The sequence below is a fragment of the Meleagris gallopavo genome, chromosome 21 (assembly GCF_905368555.1).
Source record: "Meleagris gallopavo chromosome 21, MGAL_WU_HG_1.1, whole genome shotgun sequence".
In the NCBI taxonomy this organism is placed as follows: Eukaryota; Metazoa; Chordata; class Aves; order Galliformes; family Phasianidae; genus Meleagris; species Meleagris gallopavo.
Window position 1 is genome coordinate 6548231 of NC_139424.1, and position 24817 is coordinate 6573047.

The window sequence follows — 24817 nt, forward strand, 5'->3', positions numbered from 1 at the left end:
GGCAGGGTGCAGTCTGTTTCTCTCAATCCTTTTCCATCTCTCACTGAACTGTACATTCCTTCCCTGCTTCGCTTCATCTCACATTCCCATGCAGAGCAGCCCTTGCTGTCAGCATGTGGAGATCCTTGTCATATCACTGACACAGAAGGCTCTTACAGTGCCCTTCATGTTGTGAAGCTTGAATGCCCACGGCTTTGCCTGATCTGACCGATGGGGGCCCAGGAGGCCCAAGTGATGAATGTCAAATATTGAGTTTGGTTGCAGCTGTTTGGGGACCTTACTGCTGAGATTTGGGGAGTAGCAGGAACAGAACCTGCAGGCTTTGCTGTTCTGAGGAAGAGGGCTGGTGCATTCTGGAGTTAAAAAGAGCACAGATTTGCTACTTGGAAACAAGAAATGTCTTTAGTGCCAAGTAAAAGCTGTCAGGGCACTTCTGCATGGAGCAGCAACACACTTGTCACTGCAAGCATCCTTCGTGACAGCAGGCTGAAACCTTATGGCAGCTAAACAGCAACTGCTCAGTCTGTGACGTGTCAGGGAGGACTGTGAGCAGCCGGGCTATCAGGAGGTGACACAGGCCACCCGGTCACCCAGCTGCCTGCGTTCCTGCACGTCCCAGGGCCGCGCTGCAGGGAACTTGGCACTGCTGTCGGTCCTCTCAGACAGCATTGCACAGCTGCAGCTCCGCAGGGACCCACACGGTGACCTTGCAAGGTTGAGCAGCCGAGGCTGCAGCAGGAAGCAGCAACGTGGCACGGCAATGACACGGTTCTGACCACAGGGCCACCAGCACTGTAGGTGCTTGCAGTGACCCAGCCAGGCTGTGCGTTTGCAGCTGCCTCGGGCCGCCATCTGCCGGCAGCTGCAGGAGGGCTTTGCTCCTTTTTTTTAAAGGAGAGAGGAAAGAAAGGGATTGAAAGGTAAGGAAATGTTTTGGAGTTGATCAGGGCTGCCATTGTGAGCTTCGGCTGAATTAAAGCAAGACTCGTTGCAGCAAAGTGAGCATGTCGCTAAAATGAGCCATTATGCAGCCTCTGTAGCAATTCAGCATTGTTCTTTGTCTCATTGGAAATCTAATGGCATATCTGACTGCATGTCTACGCAGCAACTTTGGCCTTTCCTGTTGGACTACAGTGCAGCATCTAAAGTGTGGAGCATGATCACAGCAGGTTCTGAGCCCTGAGAAATCCCAAAGCAGCTCTGAGCTCATCAGTGAAGACAATTTAAACATAGTTTAAAAAAAAATAATAGAAATTAAAAAGCAATTAATCTTTGAGTTCAGAGGTCTCTTCAAAATTGGGGGGGAAAAAAAAACCCTAGTCAATATAATCTTTATACACTCCCTTCATCATGAATACCTGAGCAATGAATTCTAGAACTCTGAATTGTAACTGCCACCCTGAGTCAATGTTTGATACAACCATTCCTGAATCTTGTATTTTTTTTTTTTTCCTGTAAGTAAGAAGTGGAGTGGAAAGAGGAAATCTTGTTTTTGTTGATGAACCAGAGACAGCTATTTTAAATTTCCATTATATCAGGCATGTCCAACCTGCAGCCTGCTTACCAGGGAGAAGCAGCCTTCCCTTCACAGTCACGCCTTGTGGCATTGCTTTTTGTCACTACATACATTTGTGAACAGCTGTTTTCAAGGACAAAGCACAGGAAGAGTAAAATTTCATCAAAAATCTGACAAATGCTGTGAGAGCTCACTGAGAACTGCAGCCACTGCCATTGAACCAGGCTGATGTGTTACTTCCACAAAAACAAGGTCACATATCCCTTTTGTGCAAAAAAGAACAGTACAGGGGAATCTGCAAAGACCTGCTGAGCCGGGAGAGATGGGTACCTTACAACAGTTCTGTTGTTCTGAAATATCTATCCCCCTTTTCTGCCTAGGGTGCCGTGTGCTCGTCCTTGAGTCAGTAAATCTCCTGCGGAAGTACATCTCCATCCTGGATGTGCCCCTTTCCTGCCTCCTGCCCAGAGATGCACTCTTCATACTCACAGAAGAAGAGACTCAGCAAGCCAGGGTGAGACTCTTTGTATTTGCTTAACCTGTTTGAATAACTCATAATCATTGTGAAGGCTCTGATCAGAAGATTCAGGTCATCATCACAGAGAGCTTCACAGATAATTATATCTGTAGCTTATAAATGCCAGTAGTGAACAGTCTTCAGTGATTTGTGAAATATGAATGGATGAATTGCTTTGCTTCACGTGCTGTGTAGATGGTAGGACAGCTCAGAGATCATCTGTAGTCATAGTGCATTGAATTTTGAATTTTACAATGTCCAGGACATCAAGTGTAGGAGGACACTGAAAACTGCAGTCATATTAGGTCAGGAAGGTTTTTGTAATGGTTTCTCTACTGTTTTTCCTTGTAGAGAGCCATGCAGTGTCATCACAGCCAGCTCCTCTGGTTTCGCCGCATCTATATGCTTTTCTCACGTTATGTGGTGATCAACTCACTCCGCCTTCTAGAAAAGACAACGCTTACAACTCAGGGAGTAAAAAATTGAGCCAAAAAAAAGACTGTGCCAGGACAACCTCCAAAGAAACCCCAACTGTTAGACACTCAAGAGGACAGGATTCTCTCCGTGTAGTGTTCTTTCAGATTACAAAAAGCAGGTTGTATATAAACTTTCTTCTGAATCTTGTTGCCCGATACATTGAGATGAAGAGGGTTTAATAGCACTATTTTCTCACTGTAGAAGCTTAAATAGGATATGAAAATTGAATTAACCTAATAAGGAGTCAGAAGAAGGAGTACTCTGCTAGAGAAGGTATGGCACAAGCTATTTTTCCTCTGGACACAGTTATGAAGACAGATTCGGAACTTTATCTCTTGGTACTTTTGTAAAATCCAAATATTAGGAGTGACTTTTATAAGATGTTCTATCTTCACAAAAGTTAAAACAAGATAAAATCAGAACTTTAAAAAGCCAAAGCTTATGAATAAAGCATCAGAAAGTATACGTTTTTTTCTAATTGCACTGATCTTTGCTGCTACTGCTGCTGCTTTGAGATGTGTTGTGTTGCAGGCTCCCCTTTCCCAGAGCATCCCTCATGAAACACAAGCATTTCTTCTTGCTTCAGAACATGGGGCTTGAGATCAACTCAAAAGAATCTCAACAGGATCTAGGAATGACTTGGAAGAGGCTGTAACTAAGTCTTTTGTAGAACACATGGAGACAAAAATAGCAAGCAGTGTTTCAAAAGTTGTTCCACTTATGTGAAAGATATCTGCAGGAGTTAAAGATCCTCACCCTTTGTGTTAAAAAGTAAGTGAAGATGTCAGCTTTCAGTGATTAATTCCTTAGGATACACAGATTTTAAGAATGATTTGGGATTCTGTGGGTTACATTGTGGCAAAGTCAGCAATACTCCATGTTTCTGTACGCCTTTGCACTCATTAATGTGGGCTTGTATCTGCTGGCACATCTTCCCTGCATCTGCACTGCTAGGCAGTGCGCAGTCAAGATGAGAACTTAAATTGCCAGATCATGATGTGCTGCTGTGAGCACATCCTGCTCAAGACAACAGATGAGTTCTTGGTTGTACTCGAGCACGTGTCCACTGTTACAAGAGTATGACTGCTGAATTCAGTTTGCTGGCCATGTGTCAGTGCCTAAGCATATGCCAACTCAGCTTTAAAACCATAAGCAAGTCCAGGCTTAAGCAAATCAGTACTTCTAATCACATGGATAACTTCAGTGGTCCCTCTACTGCATACATTTAAGCACCTGTATAAATGCTTTACTGAACCTGAGCCTAGTAAGCTCTTTCAAAACCCCTTTAACTCTCAATCCATTGTAAGTTCACTGAAGTTATTGGAGAAAAAACAGCATAAGCTAGTTCTTTGTCCTACGCAAGAGGTTATCTTATATAGGACACTTTATATAGGACATTTTTGTAAGCCAGACTTCATTATTTTTAAAACTTTGCTCTGTTTATTGTGATTAAGCTCTACCATAGCTAAATGTGAATTACCAAAGTACCAGTCCTGGGGTGGTTTATTGAATAGAAGTAGCTTTAAAACTCAGAGTCACAAATGAATGGCACAGGCAGAATAGAAATATTTATTTAAGAAACAGAAAGATAGCAACAACACTCAGAAATGCCCAGACTACAGTTCCATGGCAGTCCTCCAAGTTCAGCTGTTAGAAAGGTATGTCAGGGTTTTGACATGTCTCTGATGGTCTTATGTTCCTTCACTGCCTTCTCCCATTCTTTGCCATTGATATCCTCTGTAACAATGCTGTGCACAGTGCCATCATCCAGACAATGGGGAGCTATCCCTGAAGAAAAAGAGAGTACACAGAAACCTGCTAAAGAGTAGAAGATAGATGTACCTCTGTGCTCTGCAGATGGGGCACCTCAGAGATTGTCAGTGAATGCTGTCAGTTCAGCTACTGTTATAAGGCTGGAGAGTCTAGATGAGAAAATTGTCATGGGTGGAAGCTCACAAGTCACAGGTAAGGCTATTTCATGTGGAGGAGCCACAGGTTCAGGCTACAGCTCTAGATGTTTAGTAATTTAGGAAAAAACTGAAAACGTGCTGCTCTCTGCTCTCACACTAGCAATCAGTGGAGTCTCCCATCCAAGATTTGCTTGGTGGTCAACTTTTGCTACCACAGTTTGCCAGATTTTCTCTTTTTACCTACCATAGCCATCTGGATTAGAGCGAGGAGTGTAAAAGCTCTGCACGCCACAGGTCTTGCAGAATGTGTGCTGGGCACGATGTGTGTTGAAGGTGTATGTTGTCAAATTATCAGCACCCTAAGCAGAAATAAAAAGCAATGTAGATTTCCCACATAAATAGGTGTATTAATTACTTTCTATGAACTTGTAGCTAAGACATAAAATTTAAAAATACCACTTTCTTGTCTCTACTTGAAATACAGAATTAGGGCAAGAAAACTGGGAACCGCTTGCATCTTTTACAATAATAATAGATTCTATGGATTAGGTAATTTCTTTCTAGTTAGTGTTTGTGGCCAGGCTCTTACTGCATTCTTACTCTACCTTCAGCAGCTTGAAACGTGAAGCTGGGACAATGAAGTGTCTGTTCTGCTTCTTTGTGCAAATGCTGCAACTGTAAAAGAAAGAGAAGACCTTTCTAAAAACAGCAGATGAGTTGTAATACAGGAATCAGATCAGAACTAGCTCAGACCTCTCGATGACAGAAATTCCACTACGAGCTAAAATGTTTCATTAGCCTCAAAGAGGTAAGTGACAAAAGTGGACTCACACATATCAGTAGCGTTTGCTAAGCACGCCCATGAGACAGACTGACCCTATGCAGATAAGCAATAACACATTCACCTCTAGCAAGCATTATATGCCTTTTTTTCTACATATTCAACTTTCAGTAGACATACCAAGGACTAGCCTGAGAAATGCATTTAATCTCTCAGATCAGTATGCCAGCTTTTCTAACATTAATTAACTGGCAAACAAGAAAGTGAGATTCAAAGGTTACCCGTGAGCTGGAAGCAAACTAGTTGCAAGTGAGGGAAACACTGTTGAAATCAGACACTGCTGTAGTTTGCACTTGTGGTCAGAAATGTAACATTTACTGGAGCAGACCAAGTTAAAAGGGGATTGATGTGCTTTGGGCACGTTGTCCTTGAAGGAAACATAAAGCAGGCCACTGAGCACCTGTAGTCATTAGACCTTTCCCAACACTTTCTGCATGAGCACAGATGAGGGGATCTGAAGTCCTGCCCACCAGTGCATCATCTGCACTGATTCCCACATTGGATCAGCACATAATCAGGCATATACCCTATGGAAACAGAGCAGAGGATACTCTCCAGTTTTATTACAGTCTTTTCTCTATGACATTGACTGGAAAAGCACATGAGCTCTTATTCATTTTTGAGAACAGGAAACCAAAAACTCACTTGCAGTTAAAAACATGCAGGTCTGCTGAAGCCCAGACCTCAAAGCGGATGGCTCCGCAGTGACAGCCTCCCGTGTGTTTGACCAGACCTCTGTGCTCACTGGAGAGAGAAGCAACAGACAGGTTATGTGAGCATAGATTTTTACGTTGGCCAAGGAAACATCTAGGCTACATTAAACAGTTTTGCTTTGAGCACTTGCAATACATCTTTAAAAAAGTATCTCCTGAAATGTATTTGAATAAAGTGCTCCCGAGTGAAGTAGAGAATGAATTGTCTTCTGCACTTATTGCATTTTTGATTTTATTAAAACAGCAAAAGGAAAGAACTACAGTTCAAGTAGAGTGTACTCTGCTTGAGTACAGAAGGTGTGCTCCCCTGCCGTGGCCCAGGCCAGCAAAATGTTACAGCACTGGCCGTGTCCAGGGATGATAGAAAGTGGTGTTCTCACAGTGCAGCCCTCTTGGAGCTGGGAAATGGCTTTTCCCACGTTTTTCCCCCGCGGCTGCTCCAGCTCTAATACTTCTCCTTGTAAAAGCTGGGAGCAGCAGAGATAAGTGCATTCCACACCGTATTGAAACATTTTATTTTGCATTTTAATTGTAGGGGAACTTTACGATGAAGGAATCTCTGAGCTTCTCCCTCTCCCCCAGGGTGCATCCATAGCAACTCTGCAGAATGAGAGTCAAAAGCTAAAAGCAGAGGAAAACCCATTTCCTTCCAAATTTCCACTCCCACGGGCAGTTACTGATTACAGACCGACGATGATGTGCCGTGGACCGAAAGAGCACAGGAGCTGGGTGCGGATTTAGGTGAGCCTCGGCTCGCGCGCGAGGGAATGCAATCCCCAAAGGCATTTGCGACCGAGGAGCCGTGAATTAGCCTAAAAAGCCACTTTGTGCGGGAGGACCCACCCCCTCCCCGGGCCCGTGTTCACTGCTGTGCAAGCGATGGGATCTGACCCGTCCCGTACTCACTAGGCGTCCAGCAGCAGCCGCGCCGCTTCCTCGCAGCTCAGCCGGTGCCGCTCCTGGAAGGCGGCCCAGCGCTCGCTCTGCGCCCCTAGATCGAACGTACCGGCGGGCAGAGCCTGCTCCCCGCCCCGGGAGCCGCCCGCTTTCTTGCCTCGCTCCCGGCGGTTCCTACCCGCGGGCGAAGCGCTGGCCGCGCTGCTCCGCCGGGAGCGCCGCGCGTTGCCCGCCGCAGCGCGCCCCATGTGCCGCTCGCCGCCCTGCTGCCCGAAGCCGCCAGGGGGCGCTGTCGCGGCGCGGGATAGGGGCGTCCCGGGAGGCTGAGCCGGGCTGCGCCCGCGGGGCGCTGTTGGCCGGGGGGCTCCGCCTGCGGGCACAACCGAGAATGGTAGCGAGGAGAATCCCGCCCCGTCAGCTGGTTTGCCCCAGTGGAAAGCGAACTTGTGTTATATCTGTTAGAGATTTGGTCGCAAAGACGAGGTTTCTGCTGAGAAAAACGGCCAAGGAATGGCTCAGCTGAGGGTTTGGGGCAGCAGGCGAATGTGAATTCATCACATTTATGGAATCTGAGCCCCAAGCCCAATGCCCGAGTGAGTATGGTGAGTTGGGACCTGTAGGTTGTGAGCTCAGGGTGCCAGCTGGCCTGTAACATACCCTACAGTGGTAGAAATGCCAGTTATTTGCAAGCATTATCACAAGGTTTTATCTTCAATTATAAACAGGGTGCCTCATGTAGTCAAGGTTGTCAGCTGCTTTGCAGACCTGAGTGTGTTGCGTGACATCTCAGCTATGCACCCTCCCTCCTTTAAAAACAAGGCTGCTATTCAACAACACTGTAGCGCATCATTATGCACGTTTGGAAGCGTAGTGAGGCTCCATCCTTCTTGAGGTGTGAATCATGATGGCAGCTCTGCAGAGAAATGGGCTTTGATGTGATTCCCACTAGGCACCTTTTTTTTATTTTTATTTTTTTTAAACAAACTCTGTCACCAGAATCTTTAAGTTAAAAGGAAAACAAACAACATGCACAGCCCCTAAAACAAACACAACCTCTGACAGTGCTCTTCTGTTGGTAAATAACCTAGAAAAGATTATTTACAAACATCTGTAGGACAAAGCTGTTTCTGGAGTGAAACTGTTCAATGTGGGGTAAAGAAGAAGAACTCGTAGGCATCTAAGTTGCATTTGGTGGGGAGAAAAAAAATGACTCCAAGGCTAAATACCCAGTGTGGCTGGAGTGGAAATGTATTTTGTTGGAGAGACAATCAATAGCTTGTATTGGCAACAATTCTTAATGCCTTGCTCTTCTCTGGAAGCGGAACAGGAAGAGATGTAAACAAGTGAGTTAGTAGTCTGGTATGGGGCAGAACAGGCAGCAGAGGGTCACGTCTCATCCAGGAATATAGCAAAGCAACTGGATGATGATGAAACGTCCATCAGTACTCTCTGGTCTGGAAAACAGCTTTAAAAACATGCATCTGCAGTGTGTGCTCTGTCTCCTGAGTTGGCACATAGCAGGACTCGAATAACAATCCAGTAGCTCAACATCATCCTTCACTGATGATAGGAAGGGGTACTGAGTTACAGTTTCCTGTTATTCCCTATCTGAACCTCTGTACTCGTTATTCATTCTAATGGAACCATTTTAAATATGCTGTATGTGACAAATTCTGGCCCACGTCAGCACGTTCTTCAGGAGCGCCTGATCTGGGCCACTCCCAGACTTTTAGTCACACTCAACTTCATGTTAGTCACCTTATATTTTGGGAGGAAATGTCACTCAGGTGAAACTGGAGACCGTGAGCTGAAACCAAGTCTGTGTAGTCTGCAGCATGGCTTTATCTGCCCTAGGTGTGGGGTATGGCTTGCAGCTGTTGCAGGTTTCAGCCTACAGTGGTCTGTCCTCTAAAAACAAGAACAGCACAGAACTAAAAGGCAGAGCATGTTTTAGGAGCAGCTTATGGATCAGTTCACTAACGGCCACCTGCCTGCTTGGAGGAAGATACTAAACATCTGTACACCCTCCTAAAGCAGTTCCTGAGTGAAAACTGGAGTGTGTAATCTATGTCATATATGCAAATCTGTCACTTTTCACTTACCTCCACTATTAATTCACCATATTTTAAATGTAGAAAGTTTTTTGAGAAGCTAAATTCTGTTCCCCTATGATGTTTCAAGGTAAAGAACTACAAGAAAGAAAAAAATTGAAAAGCAGAATGCAGTCATTTCAGAAGGTTACAGCAAAAATATTCTTCCTCCTTTTTCATTTGTTTCAAAGGACTCATAAAGCTCAAAATTGGGCCTCGCAGGAAGAGACAATGCTAGAACTTTGTAGCAGATCTCTGGCTGATGTTAAATTTTACTGGTATTCTGATTGCAAGTCCTAAATTTCAGTGGTTGCATATAGGATTGGGGGTGTACATGTATGCGTGGCTGTTAGATGCTGCCCAGTGCCTAAAGAGTTAACAGCCTTCACATTGATTATTTCCAACGTTTACCAAACATCAGTGGCAGTAGAAGATAAAGAATGTTTTCCTCTAAAGCTTCTGAAACACAATAGAAAAGGAAGAAACATTCAGAAAGAGGGTGAGAGAGATAAGAGGAAGAAAAGTCCAGTAAATGACTCTTCGAGTGTATCACGACATTCAAAGTTCAACAGCTGATGTGTTTTAGTGCTGAAGTACAAAGGTGCTTTTCTGTGCCATGCAGTTCTGCTTGTATAACAATGACTCAGCTATGCAGACCTGGCTTGCAGCCTGGGTGGAGATTCTGCCTGTAAGGGCATTTTCATTGCACTAAAAGCAGTGACATGTTTGTGGGTTTGAGAGAAGCAGAAACTGTAGATGGTTTTTATCTAAAAAACAGGGAACTAGAAGTAGTTCATAGCTAACACCATGCTTAAAAGCACTGAGGCGTTAAAGATTTCACAATTTGTACAGGGGAGAAAAATATCAATGTTTGGATTTTAGTCTTGGGGTCATGGGGGGGAGGATCTTTCTGGATATTCTCCTTATCAAGGGATCCGAGCTGGATCTGAAGACAAAGGGTCTGACAGACAAAGGCTGTTCAGAATGGCCTTCAGTGTTGTTGTTCAATAGAAAAATGTTAATTATTCACAGCATTCTAGACTTCTTTCTGTTTTTCAAGATGGTTCTCTGCTATCCTGCTGAAAATTCCCATCCCTGAAACCACACAGTAAATCAGCTCAGACACAGCAAAGAAAACAGGAACAAAGAGAGCTCCTTCACTGCAGTGCAGTTTGGATCGGCTCCAGCAGACTCGTAAGCAGGAGACAGACTGCAAAGACACAGACGTGTAATTTTCAGAACAGACCCAGATATTGTCGCTTTCACTGGCATTGTGTGCAGGCACAGACCTGTGATTTCAGGCTGATGCCTTTGTAAAATGCCCTGTAAGAGTCTCCTGACATCAGGAAGGGAATTGCCAGATCTTCCGCTGGAGCACTCAGAGAAGGACAAACAAGCCCAAGCATGTTGGTGATAGAAGCAAAGCTCTTAAAACAAAGCTGTGTCTCCTGTGTCCTGCAAAGTCAAACAATGCTCTAAACAGGCAGGGGGACAAATAAGTATTGCCCAATTTCCCTATTTTTTTACAAGTCCAGCTAGTTCTTTTCCTGAAGTTTTCAGCTCCTGAATTTGATAGCTTATTAAAAACTTTGTTTATTTAAGTTATTCTTAGAATAAGGCTTAGAAAAACAAAACTCAGAGTTGTCTTTTTTTGGTAATGTCATAACATTACAGTCCATCTTACAGTACTTTGAATTGTAACTTGTTATTTCTGTAACCCTTGAGCTTGGCTGTACAAGGACAAACAGTAACACACCACAGCTCTATCTGTCTTGTGACAATTGGGCCTTATTGCAGCATTACAGGTTTGGGGAGAAAATATTTCCACAAGCATAAATAGATAAATGTAATTGTCCTGTGTCATATACAGTAAGATAAACCAGAGGTATATATGAGTAATTCTAAGAGGTAGGACAATATACTGTTTTTCCGTATGGCAAGTAGCCCATTTTTATCTGGACAAAGGAAAAGTACTGATCTTGCCACGCATACACGAGTCCTCTGATTGTCCAGCTGCCCCAAGTTAAACTTTTGTAACTAAAGATAAACAGATTGCTTCATTTGACATTGCTCATGTGGAAATGCTATGCTGTTGCTAAGATGGTAGTGTACATAAAAACAGACACCGTGTTCTAGAATGTTCAGATTCATTGGAAACATTTCTTTGACCCCAAGTTTTCCTCTTCTGAAAGCAGGTTACTTTGTACTGCTGCCCAATGACCTACTTCTGAAATTGCTGGCAAGAAACACGTCCCCAGCAGCAGGCCCTGCACCCTGGCAAAGGCTGGAACCACCTGTGCACTCAGTCCAGTCACAAGATATGGTGATCTGTATTTTCAGGTTTGCATTTATTTATACACAATCCACAGTCACTTGCTTATTCACCTAGAGCTACTGGAGGAAGGGCAGTATACATACTAAATACTTAGATATATTTAACTAGAAAGCAAAAAACTGCTTTTGTAAACAGTTTAGTCATAGGCTTTGCTAATGTTTTGTTTATTTGTTTGTTTGTTTGTTTGTTTGTTAAAGGGAGGGCTCTGGTATTTTCTGGAAGTGCTGAACTTCTTAATGCAATCCCAAAACACCCGGACCAGGCTTTAGATTAGCTTGTGGTTAATCTCCAGTTTAGCAGCAGTGGCCTTTCACATTTGTAAATATGATTTCTAGTTTCTCATGGCTTTCCTCTCAGAGCTCCTTGTTTAGCTGCCTTGGCTCTAACATCTACTGCTTTGGCACTATGCACACAAAATGAACCTATTGGAAACAGTGAGCAAAGTTGGCAGTATTAAGGAAACACATGTAATATTGCTTAAATCCGCCCTTTGTCCTAAATCTGCGTAGCTCAATAGTATCTCAGGGGTTGGTGACTGCCCCAGAACAGTCTCTGAGCTTTCCAGTTACTCTTTTCCTTCCTTCCTGCCTACATTCTGAGTAACTGCTGGAAAGATTTATTTCCTTTTTACTGTAAACCACGAAGTACTGAGCAGACGCGGGCCTTGCTAAAAGAAATAAAACCAAAGGTTTTTCTTTATAATTGAGGGAAATACAGCTCATAGCTCTGTGTTAAATCCTGCTATTCACAACATGTTCATGCTTCCTGAGCAGAGGATTTACCAGCAATTTCATCTGCGTTCACCGAGCAGCAAATGAAACAGCATGAAAACCTTTTTGGATTTTGCATATTCTGGTTACGATGTAAGAGCCAGTCCGAAAGATATAATGAACTTTAATTAACACCAAGCACACTGCCACGTTGGCTCACAACAGGAAGCTGCTCTGTGACCTGTTCAGGGCTTCCTGTTCTGAAAGCAGCCGACAGCCATTTCAGCAGCAGAGGTCTCACAGCACCAAGGAGCTGCCAGGCAGGGCAGGCTGAGGGCGGCTCAGGAATCAGGACGAGAGCAGTGCCAGCATGACACATCAACAGCTGCTAATGCTTGCCAGCTTTCTGTGTAACATTTTCCAGCTCTTCTAACACACATTTCTGCTCTTCTGGCTTTTCCTTACAGCCACACGCAACAGGAGCGGCCCCAGCTATTCCAGTCTCAGAAATGAGATGTAATGCTGTAGTTACGGTGTTCCTTTTGCTCCCTTCTCCCTGCCCAAAGAAATAGCTGCCAAAAAGATGCGGCCTAAACACAACGCGCCACCGCCACAAGGCCTGCGCGCCCTCCATCTTCCTCCCCCCCCCGAAATCTGCCCCCGCAGAACAGGGCCGCCCTAGCAACAGGGCTGACCTCACCGCGCACCAATCAGAACACTGCAGCGCTCGAATCTTCCAGAGCTTTCTTTACAACGACCTCTCCCTATCAACCAATCAGCAGCCACCATTCTTACTGCTGCACCAATCAGCGCCGACCTTGCCGCCGCTTGGAGTAGCCCGTTCACCGCAGCTCCAGATCCATCCGCACTCACCGAAATTTGGGGATTTTTAAGGGTCTCAGCTTTCTGCCGAAGACATTAGGGACCCCCTTGGCTCCTGGAAGAGGGATTGGAGAGGTAGAGAGGCAAGTATTTGTTTTAGCAGGGGGGTTTTGTGAGGGACTACTTAGAGAGGTGGATGGATACCTTAGCGCTGGAGGGGCGGGGACTGTCTTGCGGCAGGCGCATAAATACGGGCGGCGCTGCGTCACTCCGCAGGACATAGCTGTTGCATTGGGACTTGTGTTTGTCGGGAGCTGCGCTCAGGGCCGGAGACGTGAGTTGTGTGGTGGGAGTGCTGGGGCGGGAGGGGAAAGGCATGGGTTTTGTTTTTTTCTTTCTAGTCAGGGAGACAGAAAGGGTTGGAGTGAGTCTTTTTCGAGTAGCGTATCCGAGGGGTGGTAGTTGTGGTGGTTGTGGAATTTGTAATCTGTCCTAATGACGTAGTTGAAAACTGGGGCGGAGGGGGGAGGGGGGAGGGGGGGGAGGTGGAAGGAGGAAGGAGGCAGATTCTGTTTGAGAGCGGGAGGATGTTCGAAAAGATGGTGGAAGATGGCGGATGCGGCGTTGTCCTGCCCGGAAGCGGGGAGCTGAGTCAGCGCCGGGCAGCTCTGCCAACGTGAGAGCCCACGGCGAGGGGGATGGGTTGCCTTGCAGTTGGGGGGGGGGGGGGGGGGGAAGGGGGGCTGGGCTGGCTCTGTGCTGCATACTGCTCGGGCTTTGAAAAGTATTGGGTACTACTCCAATGAATAGCTGGAGAACAGGCATTACAGGATTAGTAATAGTTTACAGAAATCCTAATTGATATCAACGTAATATGAATTAGTGAGTTGTTTTCTCATATAGAAAGCATGTGTGGGCTTAAGGTGATTCTACTTAAGGCTGAAATTTCTATATGTTTTTCAGGTAAACATGCAGATCTTTGTGAAGACCCTGACTGGCAAGACCATCACCCTCGAGGTTGAGCCCAGTGACACCATTGAAAATGTGAAGGCCAAAATCCAAGACAAGGAAGGCATTCCTCCCGATCAGCAGAGGCTGATCTTCGCTGGCAAGCAGCTGGAAGATGGACGCACCCTGTCTGACTACAACATCCAGAAGGAGTCCACCCTGCACCTGGTGCTGCGCCTGAGGGGAGGCATGCAGATCTTTGTGAAGACCCTGACTGGCAAGACCATCACCCTCGAGGTTGAGCCCAGTGACACCATTGAAAACGTGAAGGCCAAAATCCAAGACAAGGAAGGCATTCCTCCCGATCAGCAGAGGCTGATCTTTGCTGGCAAGCAGCTGGAAGACGGGCGCACCCTGTCTGACTACAACATCCAGAAGGAGTCCACCCTGCACCTGGTGCTGCGCCTGAGAGGTGGCATGCAGATCTTTGTGAAGACCCTTACTGGCAAGACCATCACCCTTGAGGTTGAACCCAGTGACACTATTGAAAATGTGAAGGCCAAGATCCAAGACAAGGAAGGCATTCCTCCCGATCAGCAGAGGCTGATCTTTGCTGGCAAGCAGCTGGAAGACGGACGCACCCTGTCTGACTACAACATCCAGAAAGAGTCCACCCTGCACCTGGTGTTGCGCCTGAGGGGAGGCATGCAGATCTTTGTGAAAACCCTTACTGGCAAGACCATCACTCTTGAGGTTGAGCCCAGTGACACCATTGAGAATGTGAAGGCCAAGATCCAAGACAAAGAAGGCATTCCTCCCGATCAGCAGAGGCTGATCTTTGCTGGCAAGCAGCTGGAAGACGGGCGCACCCTGTCTGACTACAACATCCAGAAAGAATCCACCCTGCACCTGGTGCTGCGCCTCAGAGGTGGCTATTAGTTGTCAGCAGTCTTGTCAAGCAAGATGCACAGCACTTGTGTTTGCACTGTAGTCTTTCTCATGTCTTAAATTAAATGCAAACTTAAGTAACTGCTGATCTGTATGTTGAAATGCTAATAAAGTTTTCTGTTGCACATTATATTCTGTTGTCTTGAGTTTAAGCTAGTAAACACGGTATATATAAATGACACATTCCTTTTGGCTTTCTTCTATGGTGGCTTAAGCATCTTTGTGTGGGCTATGGAGGTATTTGAGGGTGAATCAACACCAATTAAAGTCTAAACACTAATAACTGTGTCACTAATTCTTTCTAGAATTAAACATGATTTTGTATTTCCAGAAAGGATACACTGTTCCAGTAAAGACTTCAGAAAACTATCAAACTACATTAAGGCTGTAGGACTGAAGTAGTGGGAGTGGGTTGTAAACTGCACTGCTAAGATGGATGTTCCTGAGATAACAATACCTCACGGTTAGGTGTGACTTCTGTCCCACTGTCTTGGTGCAGGCTGTGTACTGGCTTGCCAATTAGGTACTTTAATGTTTAGAATTGTGTTCCACTCATGAAGTGGAAGTGGGCTGTTTTGTTGTGGGCTTTACTACATAAAATACTTTTTCTCTGGGGAGGGGCTCTGCAGTAAGTGCTGTTGTGGGCAGTTTGGGTGGCCTGCTTGAACTGGTTAGCTCTAAGGAAAATGGCTGCTTTCAGTACTGCATAGCAGAGGTGTGGGTGCAGTGGGTCTCTTCACTGGGTTAAACACTGGCCTTCACAAAAGCATTTGGAAACTGATTTCCATCTAAGCAGACATTGGGAAATACGAGGTGAGGTTTGAAATGATCGTTCAGCCACATAATAATGGACTTTAAAGAATGGACGTTGTCATCCAAGTCCCTTTTTATAGAAACTTAAGCAGGGTATAAGGATCATGGCTGTCAAGACCTTGATCTCTTGCATATTAAGAGCTGCTTAAGTGTTCAAATGGAGTCAGCATCCATATGCTCTATGCACAGTGCTTCTGTGCCAGTGCACTTTGTTCATTACTGATGATGCATAGTACGGGGTCTCTCAAATACCAGATTCTCATCTAACATTACTGGGCATGTCCTGGAAACGACCGGTACAGCAGTGCTGCCACTGGCAGTGCGTTCTTAATATGGATGTGAACATGGGGGGAGATTTCACCTGCTGATTGTAGGCAATTTAAAAACACTTCTGCTGATTACAGCTGTGATCGGTATTCTTTGCAGCAGGTTTTGATTCCCTGCTTTCCTTAGTGTATAAATTCCCTGAGTAATTCGCAGTCCAGAGGAGATACGGCAGTGAATAAATTGACTTTTTCTGCTGATTATTTGCTCACAGTGAAATCAGCTGCTTTATCTTCCCTGGATTATAATTACGAGATGTCCTTTCTCAGGTTCTTTTAATAATTAAACAGTGCCGCATGGTAAAGTCACAGTAGCTAACTGATCAGATTAGGCAGGCTGCGGGTTCAAGGGGGGTTTTGTTTGCTTTGGGTTAGGAACAAGTCTGTAAGGGGCAGGTAGGTTTTTCCAGAGCCAATTACTCAATGAGAACTGTTGCTGAAGTGTTCAAATGCAGCATAGAACCCAGACTTCCTAAGTGCTATGGAGTGCAAAGGAGAGCTGTGTTTGGGGCAGAGCGCCTGGGAACGTGATGTGTAGGATGGGTGGGTCTGCACCAGCTTCCCCGGTGTGCTCTCACTAACCACAATGCATTCAGCCCAAACCGAGCTGGGCAGGTGGCTGGGGAGCAGCTCAGGCCTGGGCTGTGCAGCCTGGACTGATTGAGCCAAACGACCTATGTGTGCACACGCTGTTTTCCCAGCCCACCAGGTGAGGCTCATGCTGAAAGTTAATTAACTCTATATTTGACTTTTTAGAAATGGCAGAGAGCAGCAGAAGTACAAGAAGTGAAATTCAGAGGTGCTGTAGCGTTGCAGTGCTACCCTGGCGGAAGGGCAATGTTTCTCACAAGTGTGTGCTTGCAGCTGCTTGTGCTGTTTTTCAGTGTTAAGCAGCAGCAATTCAGGATCATGGAGTGACCACCCGGTGTCACTGTTGCTGCACAGAAATGTTGCTTTGAAGCGGATTTTGTGTTTTGTTGATTGTATGATTGTCAGTGGAGCGTTTCTTCAGGCTGTAATCCTGTAGAAAAGGATATACTGAGTACAAAGATACTTCTACTGAAGGTATATGAGAGGTGGATACTTCCTTCAAAGGCACGAAAAGTAATAAAGATGGGGGCATTTAAATGCAGTGATGCAAGACCAGTAGTTAGCAAAACACTGTTGTGTAAATAATTGAGTTATTGGGGCAGTAGCAAGTTTTGAAAAGTAGCTATGTTTAAGAATATTTGGATTTTAAATTGGGCACCATCTGGCCCTCTAACACTGTAAGGTTCCATCTGCGTAATTGTAATAAATTGAAATTCACCCCTGCAGTTTGAGTTTTGTGTAGCAGTCATACAAAAATTTGGCATTGCAAAAATACTCGATATTTCCCCAAGTCTGAAAGAGCACTTTTAAAAGTAACAGTCTTCTCTTCTAGCCTTGTGACCTTCATGAGGTCTGAATGAACCCGCCTGTTGTTCCAGAAAACCTTTTAATGCTCCTCTCCACATGCAACTCTTACAGTCTTCTTTCTTTTGTGAGGGTGATTTTGAGTTGCTGCCCCTTACAGTGGCTACAGATCAAAGCTGTAATTAAACAACAGACAAAAGTAAGTGACTTTGTTTTTCTGTCTACAGCATACAGAAAATATGATATTAATTATAGAAGTATTTTTCAGTATTTGGTAAAAATTGGTGTGTTCATCTATACTCTGTGTATGATCAGAGAATACATACTTGAGGAGATGCTTGTTCACATCTTTTCAGAAAGCTGTCCTCCCTTCTGCTTCCTGTTGCATTCTCTTTAATCAGATTTGAGTCACTGTTTTTTCTGCCGTGAATTACTGTGCTTCTTCATACAGCATATATCATCAATACTTGTGCTGCAATGCTCATTTTGAAATACTTTCTTTGATTGAACTTAACATTTCGCTTAGAGTTTAATTTCTCTCTTCGCGGTTTGAAGTTTTCTTGTGCCTTGCTTCTCCCTTCTCCGAAATGGAAATGCAAAAATGTTTGTCATAGCATCCTCCCTATGAAAGTGTGTGCGCATGTGTGCATGCATACCGATGTTTTTGTGTTCTCCCAGCAGCTCCATGTTTCTGTTTTGCTGCATTGACCTCCCAGCTGGCAGTGATTCCTTTCCCAGCAAACTGCACATTTGCCTTCCTCTGTGTAAACTATTAAAACCAGATGAGCAGAACCAAATCTGTTATGATGCACTTTTGTAGAGGCTGATTTCACTCCCTGGTTAGAATGGTGGGCTGACTCATGAAAGCTGGGGGAGGGAAGTTTATGCTAAACTATCCTGCTTGATTCTACACCTGTTGTTACCCAAGTAAATTAATGTTCCGGGGAACCCCACATTGTCCAGCTGTCCTGTCACTTGAATATTGCTTTGGGTTCTCTGTAAGCCTGTGGTAGCTTTGGAAAAAATCCATAGCCAGAGTTCAATATGTCAGGATGTGACGCATCCCTTCTCAACATTTTTGGAGCGCTTGTTAACTAATTCATAGCTGTCAAGCTGTTGGTTAAAAGAGGTTAAAACATATCATTTTGTTAATTAACGAGATTTGCTAGATGATTTCTAGATGATATATTTGGCTTTGTAAACCATCAGTACTTTTCATAGCATGGATGACAATACTCTTCAGTGGCTTTGTGCTTTGAAGGCCATCGAAGGTGCTGAATGTCGTCCTGCATTGTTGCTACTGTGAATAATGACCATGCTGTGTCCTCTGACCACAGTTCTGTTAGGAGAGAAAAAACTAAGATACTTTGTGCAGTCTGATATCTTCTGTGTCCCTGGGGTCCTGTTTTCAGAGTGATAAGTGAACAGTGCTAGTGCATGTGCACGGTGTCAGCTACAGTCTGTTGTGTGGATGGCCACCTGTGTTCCCAGAAATAGTCTTTCCAAGACTTGATCCTTCTGGAGAACAAGCCCATCAAGAGCTGAGCACCAGTGGTAAATTAAGTAACCGTGGCACAAGTAGTTATGAAGTGGGCTTTTTAAGGCTCTTGTCCATGTGATGAGCAGCTGCTGCTTGTTATAACATTCTGGCTAGTTTGTCTGCTTTGCCTTGTAATGGTGGTGTGTGAAATTGTGTGAGAACTGACTTCCCACAGGAACAGTCGACTTCAGATGTTTTCGTGCATTCTTGATTTCATGCTTTTCTTGGGCAGTGTCTTGTGACAAACCTCACAGCTGAACCACAGACTCTGGCATTGCCAGGGTTTGATCATCCCCTGTGGTCTAAGTGGGCTGTTGGAAGCCACAAGATGTCTCCTGTGCAGGAAGGAGTTAAGCATGATGAATTTGCAATAGCCAGGCAGCTTTCCCATATAAGAGCAGTGCACTCATTGGCTCTCTCTTTTACTGAGAAATCTATCTAGTCATTTCCTGTGCAAGCCCTTCTTCACTTTGCAAAAAGATATACTGTTGAGTAAATAATCAGGCAGTTATCTCTTCTCCCAGGTTGGATTCTTCCATGGACCACCACCAACCAGGAGTTCAGTGTCGTGCCATCACCAGAGTGCTGAGATGAGTGTGGTGGTCTCTGCAGAAGAAAAGAGTTCTCATGCATGGATGTAAATAATTTGTGGGCTGCTTTCATGCTTATTAACACATGTGATTTGACATCATTTCTACGGGGAGGCTATTTGGCTTCTGAAGGCTCAGCTGGGACTCCCTGTGAGATCAGTTCTTGGCTGGAGCTTGCAGCAACTTGGGGTAAGTGCTGTGCTCTTTCTCTTTTGACAACAGGGCTTTTTTTTTTTTTTTTTTTTTTATGGTTTTGTTTTGTTTTGTTATGCTGTACTACTCAAAAAAGCTCGGTAAAGTTGCAGAAGGGGACAACTCAGTTCATGAAAAGTTAAAACTGAGCTGACAAACAGAGAGTGCTGCCTGTTTCCTAGGAAAACATGACTTGGATGTAGTTATTTATTTTAGGGTCTTTATTGTATTTTTTAAGGACCATTTTGCTTTTGCTTTTAAACCAGACATTCTGTCTGTAAACAGCTGTCACTAAATAACTTTCTTGAAGCTGTGGAGAGAAGGAAACTGCAACTGAGTAATGACTGGGGGGAAAGGAAGACAGAACAACAAGCGAACCATTATGGACGTACAAATAGCACTCTGAAGGATTGGCAAATGTACCAGTAAGTGTTCTGGGGGAGAAAACGAGGTTGAAATGGGATTGTAGGGCGTAATCCCATGCGTGCAGAGGAATGTTTGTCAGAAAAATGCAGACTAAACAAATGGCTGAATTGTAATGGTTTGTCATGAAACCAGCCTTTGGACTTCCTGCTGTGAGCAGCATAAAGATATTCTGTAGCTGCTTTCTGCTTAGAGCTAACTATGCTGCCTTGCATTCTAATCTAAAGCAGAATCCTTATGGTGTGTCCATGTACCTCCTGGCTGGTATAGGCTATGGAGTCTGGCTTAGTTCCAGCAAGGGAGAGAAAATCTGTTAACCATTTGGAGGGTGTGCATGTGAATAGGACAGTTATTAAGCTCTGGTTCAGGCTGGTAATTGTGGAGTTTCCTTGCTGCCTCACAGACTGCAACTCTCCATCATGTGCTGGCTGCAGACAGCTTGCACTGGGTGTGGATCTGGGATATATCCAGATAAACATGAAGAGATTTCTCAGAAGGGTAAAAAATACTAAATGAGACAAGTGGGCTAGCTGTAATGAATACTTAGGTTCTGTGCCCGGCACATCTGGATCCAGCATTGTTTTTGGGAGAGCTGAGCTGTGTTCAGGTTCTGTGAACTATGAGTGTCCGTATGGCACCAGCATGTGTATGTGCCTGTGCTATGGAGCTGGAAGCTGGAAGCCTGTATTCATATGGGTAGCCAACATTAGGGAGTTCTCTTGTATTTTGCCCCAGTGCAGTGCAACAATACATGAGAGGAGCATAACTTGTGCAAATATTTTCCCCATGGAACCATTGCCTTTCTTAACATGAGAGAACATGAACCAGCTTATTGCTTTGTTTCAAAAAAGTTAATCTATAGTTAACCTTATCTTTTGGCCATTTAGTGACTGGCTTGTATTGGCTGCACTGAGACCAGAACAATGATCATAGTCTCCTAAAGATCCATTCTCTTTGCCTTTTATGTAAGGAACCCATGCTGCTGCCAACAGGTGAGATCATCTCACAGAAGGGGTTCAGATGTTCCGTCGAAGTGTTGTCTGTATTTCTTGTACTACTTCTGGCAGTCTGTATTTCTTGTACTGCTTTTCTAGGTGTGCCATGTTTAAGACATTGATCCTTTATTCAAATACCCCCGACTGTGCAGAATTTTATTGAATCTCTTCTCTCAAGACACCCATAGTCAACTATAGGAACATTGGACCTGGAAACATTTCCTCTATGTCTGTGCCACATGGCTCACATTCTAGGTTTGCGAACAAACTGTGTTAATTCTCCCATGCCCTTGCAGGTTTCTTCTCCCAGTGGGGAACATCTGGTGATCTGCAAGGCCACCTCTGCTAGAAATGGATAACTTCACAAATGATCAGTCAGGCCCATGTCAGAGGAACAGGTTGGTAGGACTGCTAGAAACAGATGACAGTATCCAGGAAGATAAGCCTGCATCGAGTACAAAGGAAGAAAGATCAGGACAATATGGAAAGAAGGGAGAGCCCCGGCCCTTGGAGTCGCCTTACCAGAAGGAAAGCAGTGACTACTCTCCTAAAGTCATGATTAATCTGAACTATCGGCCAGGACTTGTGAGCAAGTGAGTAATTGTTGATTATTTGACAAGCATAGGATCGCTGCTGGTCTGTACTGACTCCTGCCTATAAACTTTACAAAAGTTGAAACTAAAAGTGGCAATGCAGAAATATTACAGCTGTCTGGTGAGAGGTAAATAAAGGTAGAAAGGGGACATGTTAGCCCTTCCTCTCCGTATTTGGAAGGTACAGTGTGTGTAGTTTATTTGGGGTATATTCGAACCAAATAGCACCAAATAAGCCAAGTTGAGTGTAAGAGCAACTTAGCAAGGAGCTCTATACATCTGAACTGTTCTTGCCAGGAAGGGATGTAAATGAGCTCATGTAGTGCTTTATACCACACGGTGGGACCGATTCTCATCCTGCAGCTATCTTGGGCTTGTCTGTGCTCTGGATACATTCCAGGATTGCACATCAGGCTGCATCTGGGAAGAGCTCCAGCTGATGGAAAGAGCAATCACTTAAGAGCATTATGGGAAATAGCTGTCTATATTTTTCCTTTGACTCAAAAATACAGTTTTTTTGTTTATTTGTTTGTTTAAGACAAACTTTTTTTTTACCTCTCTCCTCTTTCCTTACGCAACCGACTAGAGCTTATTGCATGCTCTTGTCTTACAGTCTCCAGGACTTCTTAACACTGTGCATTTCTTCTGCAGCCAAAAGGACCCCAATCGCTTTGACAGAGACAGGCTCTTCAGTGCAGTCTCAAGGGGCAGCCCCGAGGCACTGGATGGCTTACTTGAGTACTTAAGGAGGACCTCAAAATTTCTCACCAATTCTGAATACACAGGTAGGCTCCTGCTCAGTACTTCAGAAACTGAGTTAGCAGAGGCAATGCTTGTTAATGTAGGACAGGGAAGTGCCATTAGTTGCACATTTCCTAAGGCTTTTGCCTCTGCTGAAGACTTAGAATACAAAGGCCATTAAAATTATTGGGTTTGGTCCTACACTGACAGTTAAGTTCTGGGTGTGCTGAATCAGGTAATATAGATATGTGCAAGCCACATATCCACAATCTTCTTGATGCTTTTTTTTTCTACTAGATGCAAAGACTGGGAAGACTTGCTTAATGAAAGCCCTGCTGAATTTAAAAAATGGAAGGAATGACACAATCCCTGTTTTGCTGGAAATAGATCAGAAGACACAGAATCCCAGGCCGCTTGTCAATGTGGCATGCTCTGACTGTTACTACAGAGGTAAGGTTTCTGCTGATGTTGTGTCAGGTGCACCTCCCCATCAGACACGTGAGAAATGCAGCTACAGGAGAAAGAAGGGGATTTGATGTTTATGTGGCACTGCCTTTCCAGAGTTCTGGTGTAATTACAGTAACAGTCTGCTCATCTTTCCACTTCTGATTTCTGATTCTGGCACTGTCCTCCTCAGCCTTTTGCAACTTTGTCCTTACTCTATAAAACAGAAATAATACGTGTTTAATAAATCCACAAATATGAGAGAATCTGTGTAGTAGAGTTTATAAAGCATTTCTGAAAGTGAAAAAGGAATACTACCTAGCTGTTAAAGAATGAGTTCTGCTAGCTGAGTTATCCTTTACTGTTTTAACAGTGCTTTGCCAAAGAGTCCTCTGCTTGTTCTCTCTGATATTGGTACTGATTTCTGGGTTTTTGCCTGTTTCCTTAGGCCAGACAGCACTCCATATTGCCATAGAGAAAAGGAGCCTGGACATAGTGAAAGTTCTAGTAGAGAATGGAGCTGACGTCCATGCTAGAGCTCATGGTGAATTCTTCAGAAAGAAGAACGAGGGAGTTTGCTTTTATTTCGGTGAGTCTGTGTGGAACACATTTCTTTGGGTTGTTTTAATGCCTTACTGTGTTCAATGCCACTAGTTCTAGCTGGGTTTGTCCCTCTGTTCATGACTTCACTTTCAATTCTTTCAATTTCCTGCTGCCCCTCCCAACTACTGTCTTAATCTCTTCAGGTGAACTTCCCCTCTCTTTGGCTGCCTGTACCAACCAGTTTGAGGTGGTAGAATATCTTCTAAACAACCCCCACCAAAAAGCCAGACTCCAGGAGCAAGATACACAGGGAAACACAGTCCTCCATGCCCTGGTGATGATTGCAGATGACACTGAAGAAAACACCAAGTTTGTGAGCACAGTATACGTTGAAATCCTGAAGGCAGGTGTGAAGACTGACCCAACAGTGAAACTGGAGGAGATCGTGAATTATGACGGATTAAATCCCCTGCAACTTGCTGCCAAGACAGGAAAAGTGGAGGTAAAGACAAATAGAGGGAATTCCTGGGGTTGCTGGAAACAATGACAACTGCACCATACATCCTCAGCATAACAGCAGGGTCTGATGTAGCAGTATCTTGCCTGATTTTAACCATGTAGTCTCGTGTTTGGATACAGCAGTGTGTAACACAGAAAGCAAGGTGTTTATTTGAAAGTGATTTGGGTATGCTTGGATCACTTTGTAACTTAATTGCATACATATTTTTCTGATGTTTTTCTCTTCAGATCTTCAAACACATCATCCAAAGAGAGATCAAAGACCCAGTGTACAGGCACCTGTCCCGCAAGTTCACTGAATGGACCTATGGACCTATCCATGTCTCCCTCTATGACTTGTCTTCTCTAGACAGCTTTGAGGAAAATTCTGTGCTGGAGATTCTGGCATACAGCAGTGACACACCAGTGAGTACTTTTTACTAAAAGTTAAAGACAGCAACAGTTTTTGCACCACCTTGAGATGGTTTTGATCCTTTGGTTGTCCTAAGCTGAGGTTGTCCTAAGCTGCTTGGTTTTTCTCATGAAGCCAAACAGAATTAACTTCCCATGGGATGTTTAATGTTTTTCATACTGGCAGCCTTAACTTTATAAACCCTTAGGGATAGCCTAATTGCAGCCACTGAACTCCAACCCTGAAAAAGAAAATCCTCTGGTGAATTCACATTTCTGTTGATACTTTGATGCATTTGTTGTTGATGGTGGGTTTTCTCCCTTCCTCATAGAATCGGTACAAAATGGTGGTTTTGGAGCCACTGAACAAATTGCTTCAGCAGAAGTGGGAAACATTTGCTTCCAAGAGATTCTACTTCAGTTTTATCTCATACTTGTCATTCATGATCATCTTTACAGCCATTGCCTACTATCAGCCCTTAAGGGTAAAGGTAAGCCAATGTTATTTTATCTAAAAAGATCTGAATGAATGGAGTTGAGTTTTAAAAGGCTTGGGGTGTTTATCACAACTGCCAATGTCAATATTTGGTAT

The 24817-nt window shown here is 44.3% G+C and overlaps 4 protein-coding genes across 9 annotated transcripts in view; 3 read left to right on the forward strand and 1 right to left on the reverse strand.

Annotated features, from left to right (window-relative positions):
• Positions 1 to 2973, forward strand: part of PIGL (phosphatidylinositol glycan anchor biosynthesis class L) — a 56172-nt gene extending 53199 nt beyond the window's left edge. For all 5 annotated transcript variants that reach the window (XM_085240648.1, XM_085240649.1, XM_085240647.1 and 2 more), the window contains 2 exons: positions 1897 to 2030; positions 2385 to 2973. In XM_085240648.1, the coding sequence (XP_085096774.1) occupies positions 1897 to 2030; positions 2385 to 2519 (269 nt within the window). In that variant the 3' untranslated portion in view covers positions 2520 to 2973. The remainder of the gene's footprint in view (positions 1 to 1896; positions 2031 to 2384) is intronic.
• A 151-nt stretch (positions 2974 to 3124) lies between these two features.
• LOC100540299 (transient receptor potential cation channel subfamily V member 2) overlaps positions 3125 to 24817 on the forward strand; it is a 28287-nt gene continuing 6594 nt past the window's right edge. The window contains exons 1-12 of the mRNA XM_010722085.4: positions 3125 to 3281; positions 5032 to 5228; positions 6510 to 6715; positions 11157 to 11301; positions 19320 to 19574; positions 21292 to 21588; positions 22240 to 22373; positions 22627 to 22779; positions 23222 to 23362; positions 23520 to 23818; positions 24064 to 24240; positions 24558 to 24716. Coding sequence (XP_010720387.1) covers positions 21347 to 21588; positions 22240 to 22373; positions 22627 to 22779; positions 23222 to 23362; positions 23520 to 23818; positions 24064 to 24240; positions 24558 to 24716 — 1305 coding nt within the window. The 5' untranslated portion in view covers positions 3125 to 3281; positions 5032 to 5228; positions 6510 to 6715; ... (1 more) ...; positions 19320 to 19574; positions 21292 to 21346. The remainder of the gene's footprint in view (positions 3282 to 5031; positions 5229 to 6509; positions 6716 to 11156; positions 11302 to 19319; positions 19575 to 21291; positions 21589 to 22239; positions 22374 to 22626; positions 22780 to 23221; positions 23363 to 23519; positions 23819 to 24063; positions 24241 to 24557; positions 24717 to 24817) is intronic.
• Positions 4057 to 7204, reverse strand: CENPV (centromere protein V). Its single transcript, XM_019621863.2, has 5 exons — positions 6881 to 7204; positions 5907 to 6005; positions 5026 to 5095; positions 4665 to 4779; positions 4057 to 4298 (listed from the first exon to the last, which is right to left on the reverse strand). Exons 1-5 carry the CDS (start codon positions 7117 to 7119, stop codon positions 4174 to 4176), a joined length of 648 nt encoding a protein of 215 aa, XP_019477408.2. The 5' UTR covers positions 7120 to 7204; the 3' UTR covers positions 4057 to 4173.
• On the forward strand, positions 12948 to 14854 carry UBB (ubiquitin B). Of its 2 annotated transcripts, none has more exons than XM_085240650.1 (2): positions 12948 to 12971; positions 13792 to 14854. In XM_085240650.1, exon 2 carries the CDS (start codon positions 13798 to 13800, stop codon positions 14713 to 14715), a length of 918 nt encoding a protein of 305 aa, XP_085096776.1. In that variant the 5' UTR covers positions 12948 to 12971; positions 13792 to 13797; the 3' UTR covers positions 14716 to 14854. The 2 variants fall into 2 exon arrangements, with proteins under 2 accessions (XP_085096776.1, XP_010720481.2); XM_010722179.3 differs by lacking the exon at positions 12948 to 12971 and adding an exon at positions 13005 to 13162.

What these genes read in the sequence shown, in the direction of transcription:
- CENPV (XM_019621863.2), bottom strand. Translation starts at nt 7,119, where the DNA reads ATGGGGCGCGCTGCGGCGGGCAACGCGCGGCGCTCCCGGCGGAGCAGC. An exon ending in CGGCTGCTGCTGGACGCCTA is followed by an intron (nt 6,006 to 6,880) that starts GTGAGTACGGGA and finishes TTCTCTCTCCAG; the next exon opens with TGAGCACAGAGGTCTGGTCA. An exon ending in CACGTTTCAAGCTGCTGAAG is followed by an intron (nt 4,780 to 5,025) that starts GTAGAGTAAGAA and finishes ATTTCTGCTTAG; the next exon opens with GGTGCTGATAATTTGACAAC.
- UBB (XM_085240650.1), top strand. Translation starts at nt 13,798, where the DNA reads ATGCAGATCTTTGTGAAGACCCTGACTGGCAAGACCATCACCCTCGAG.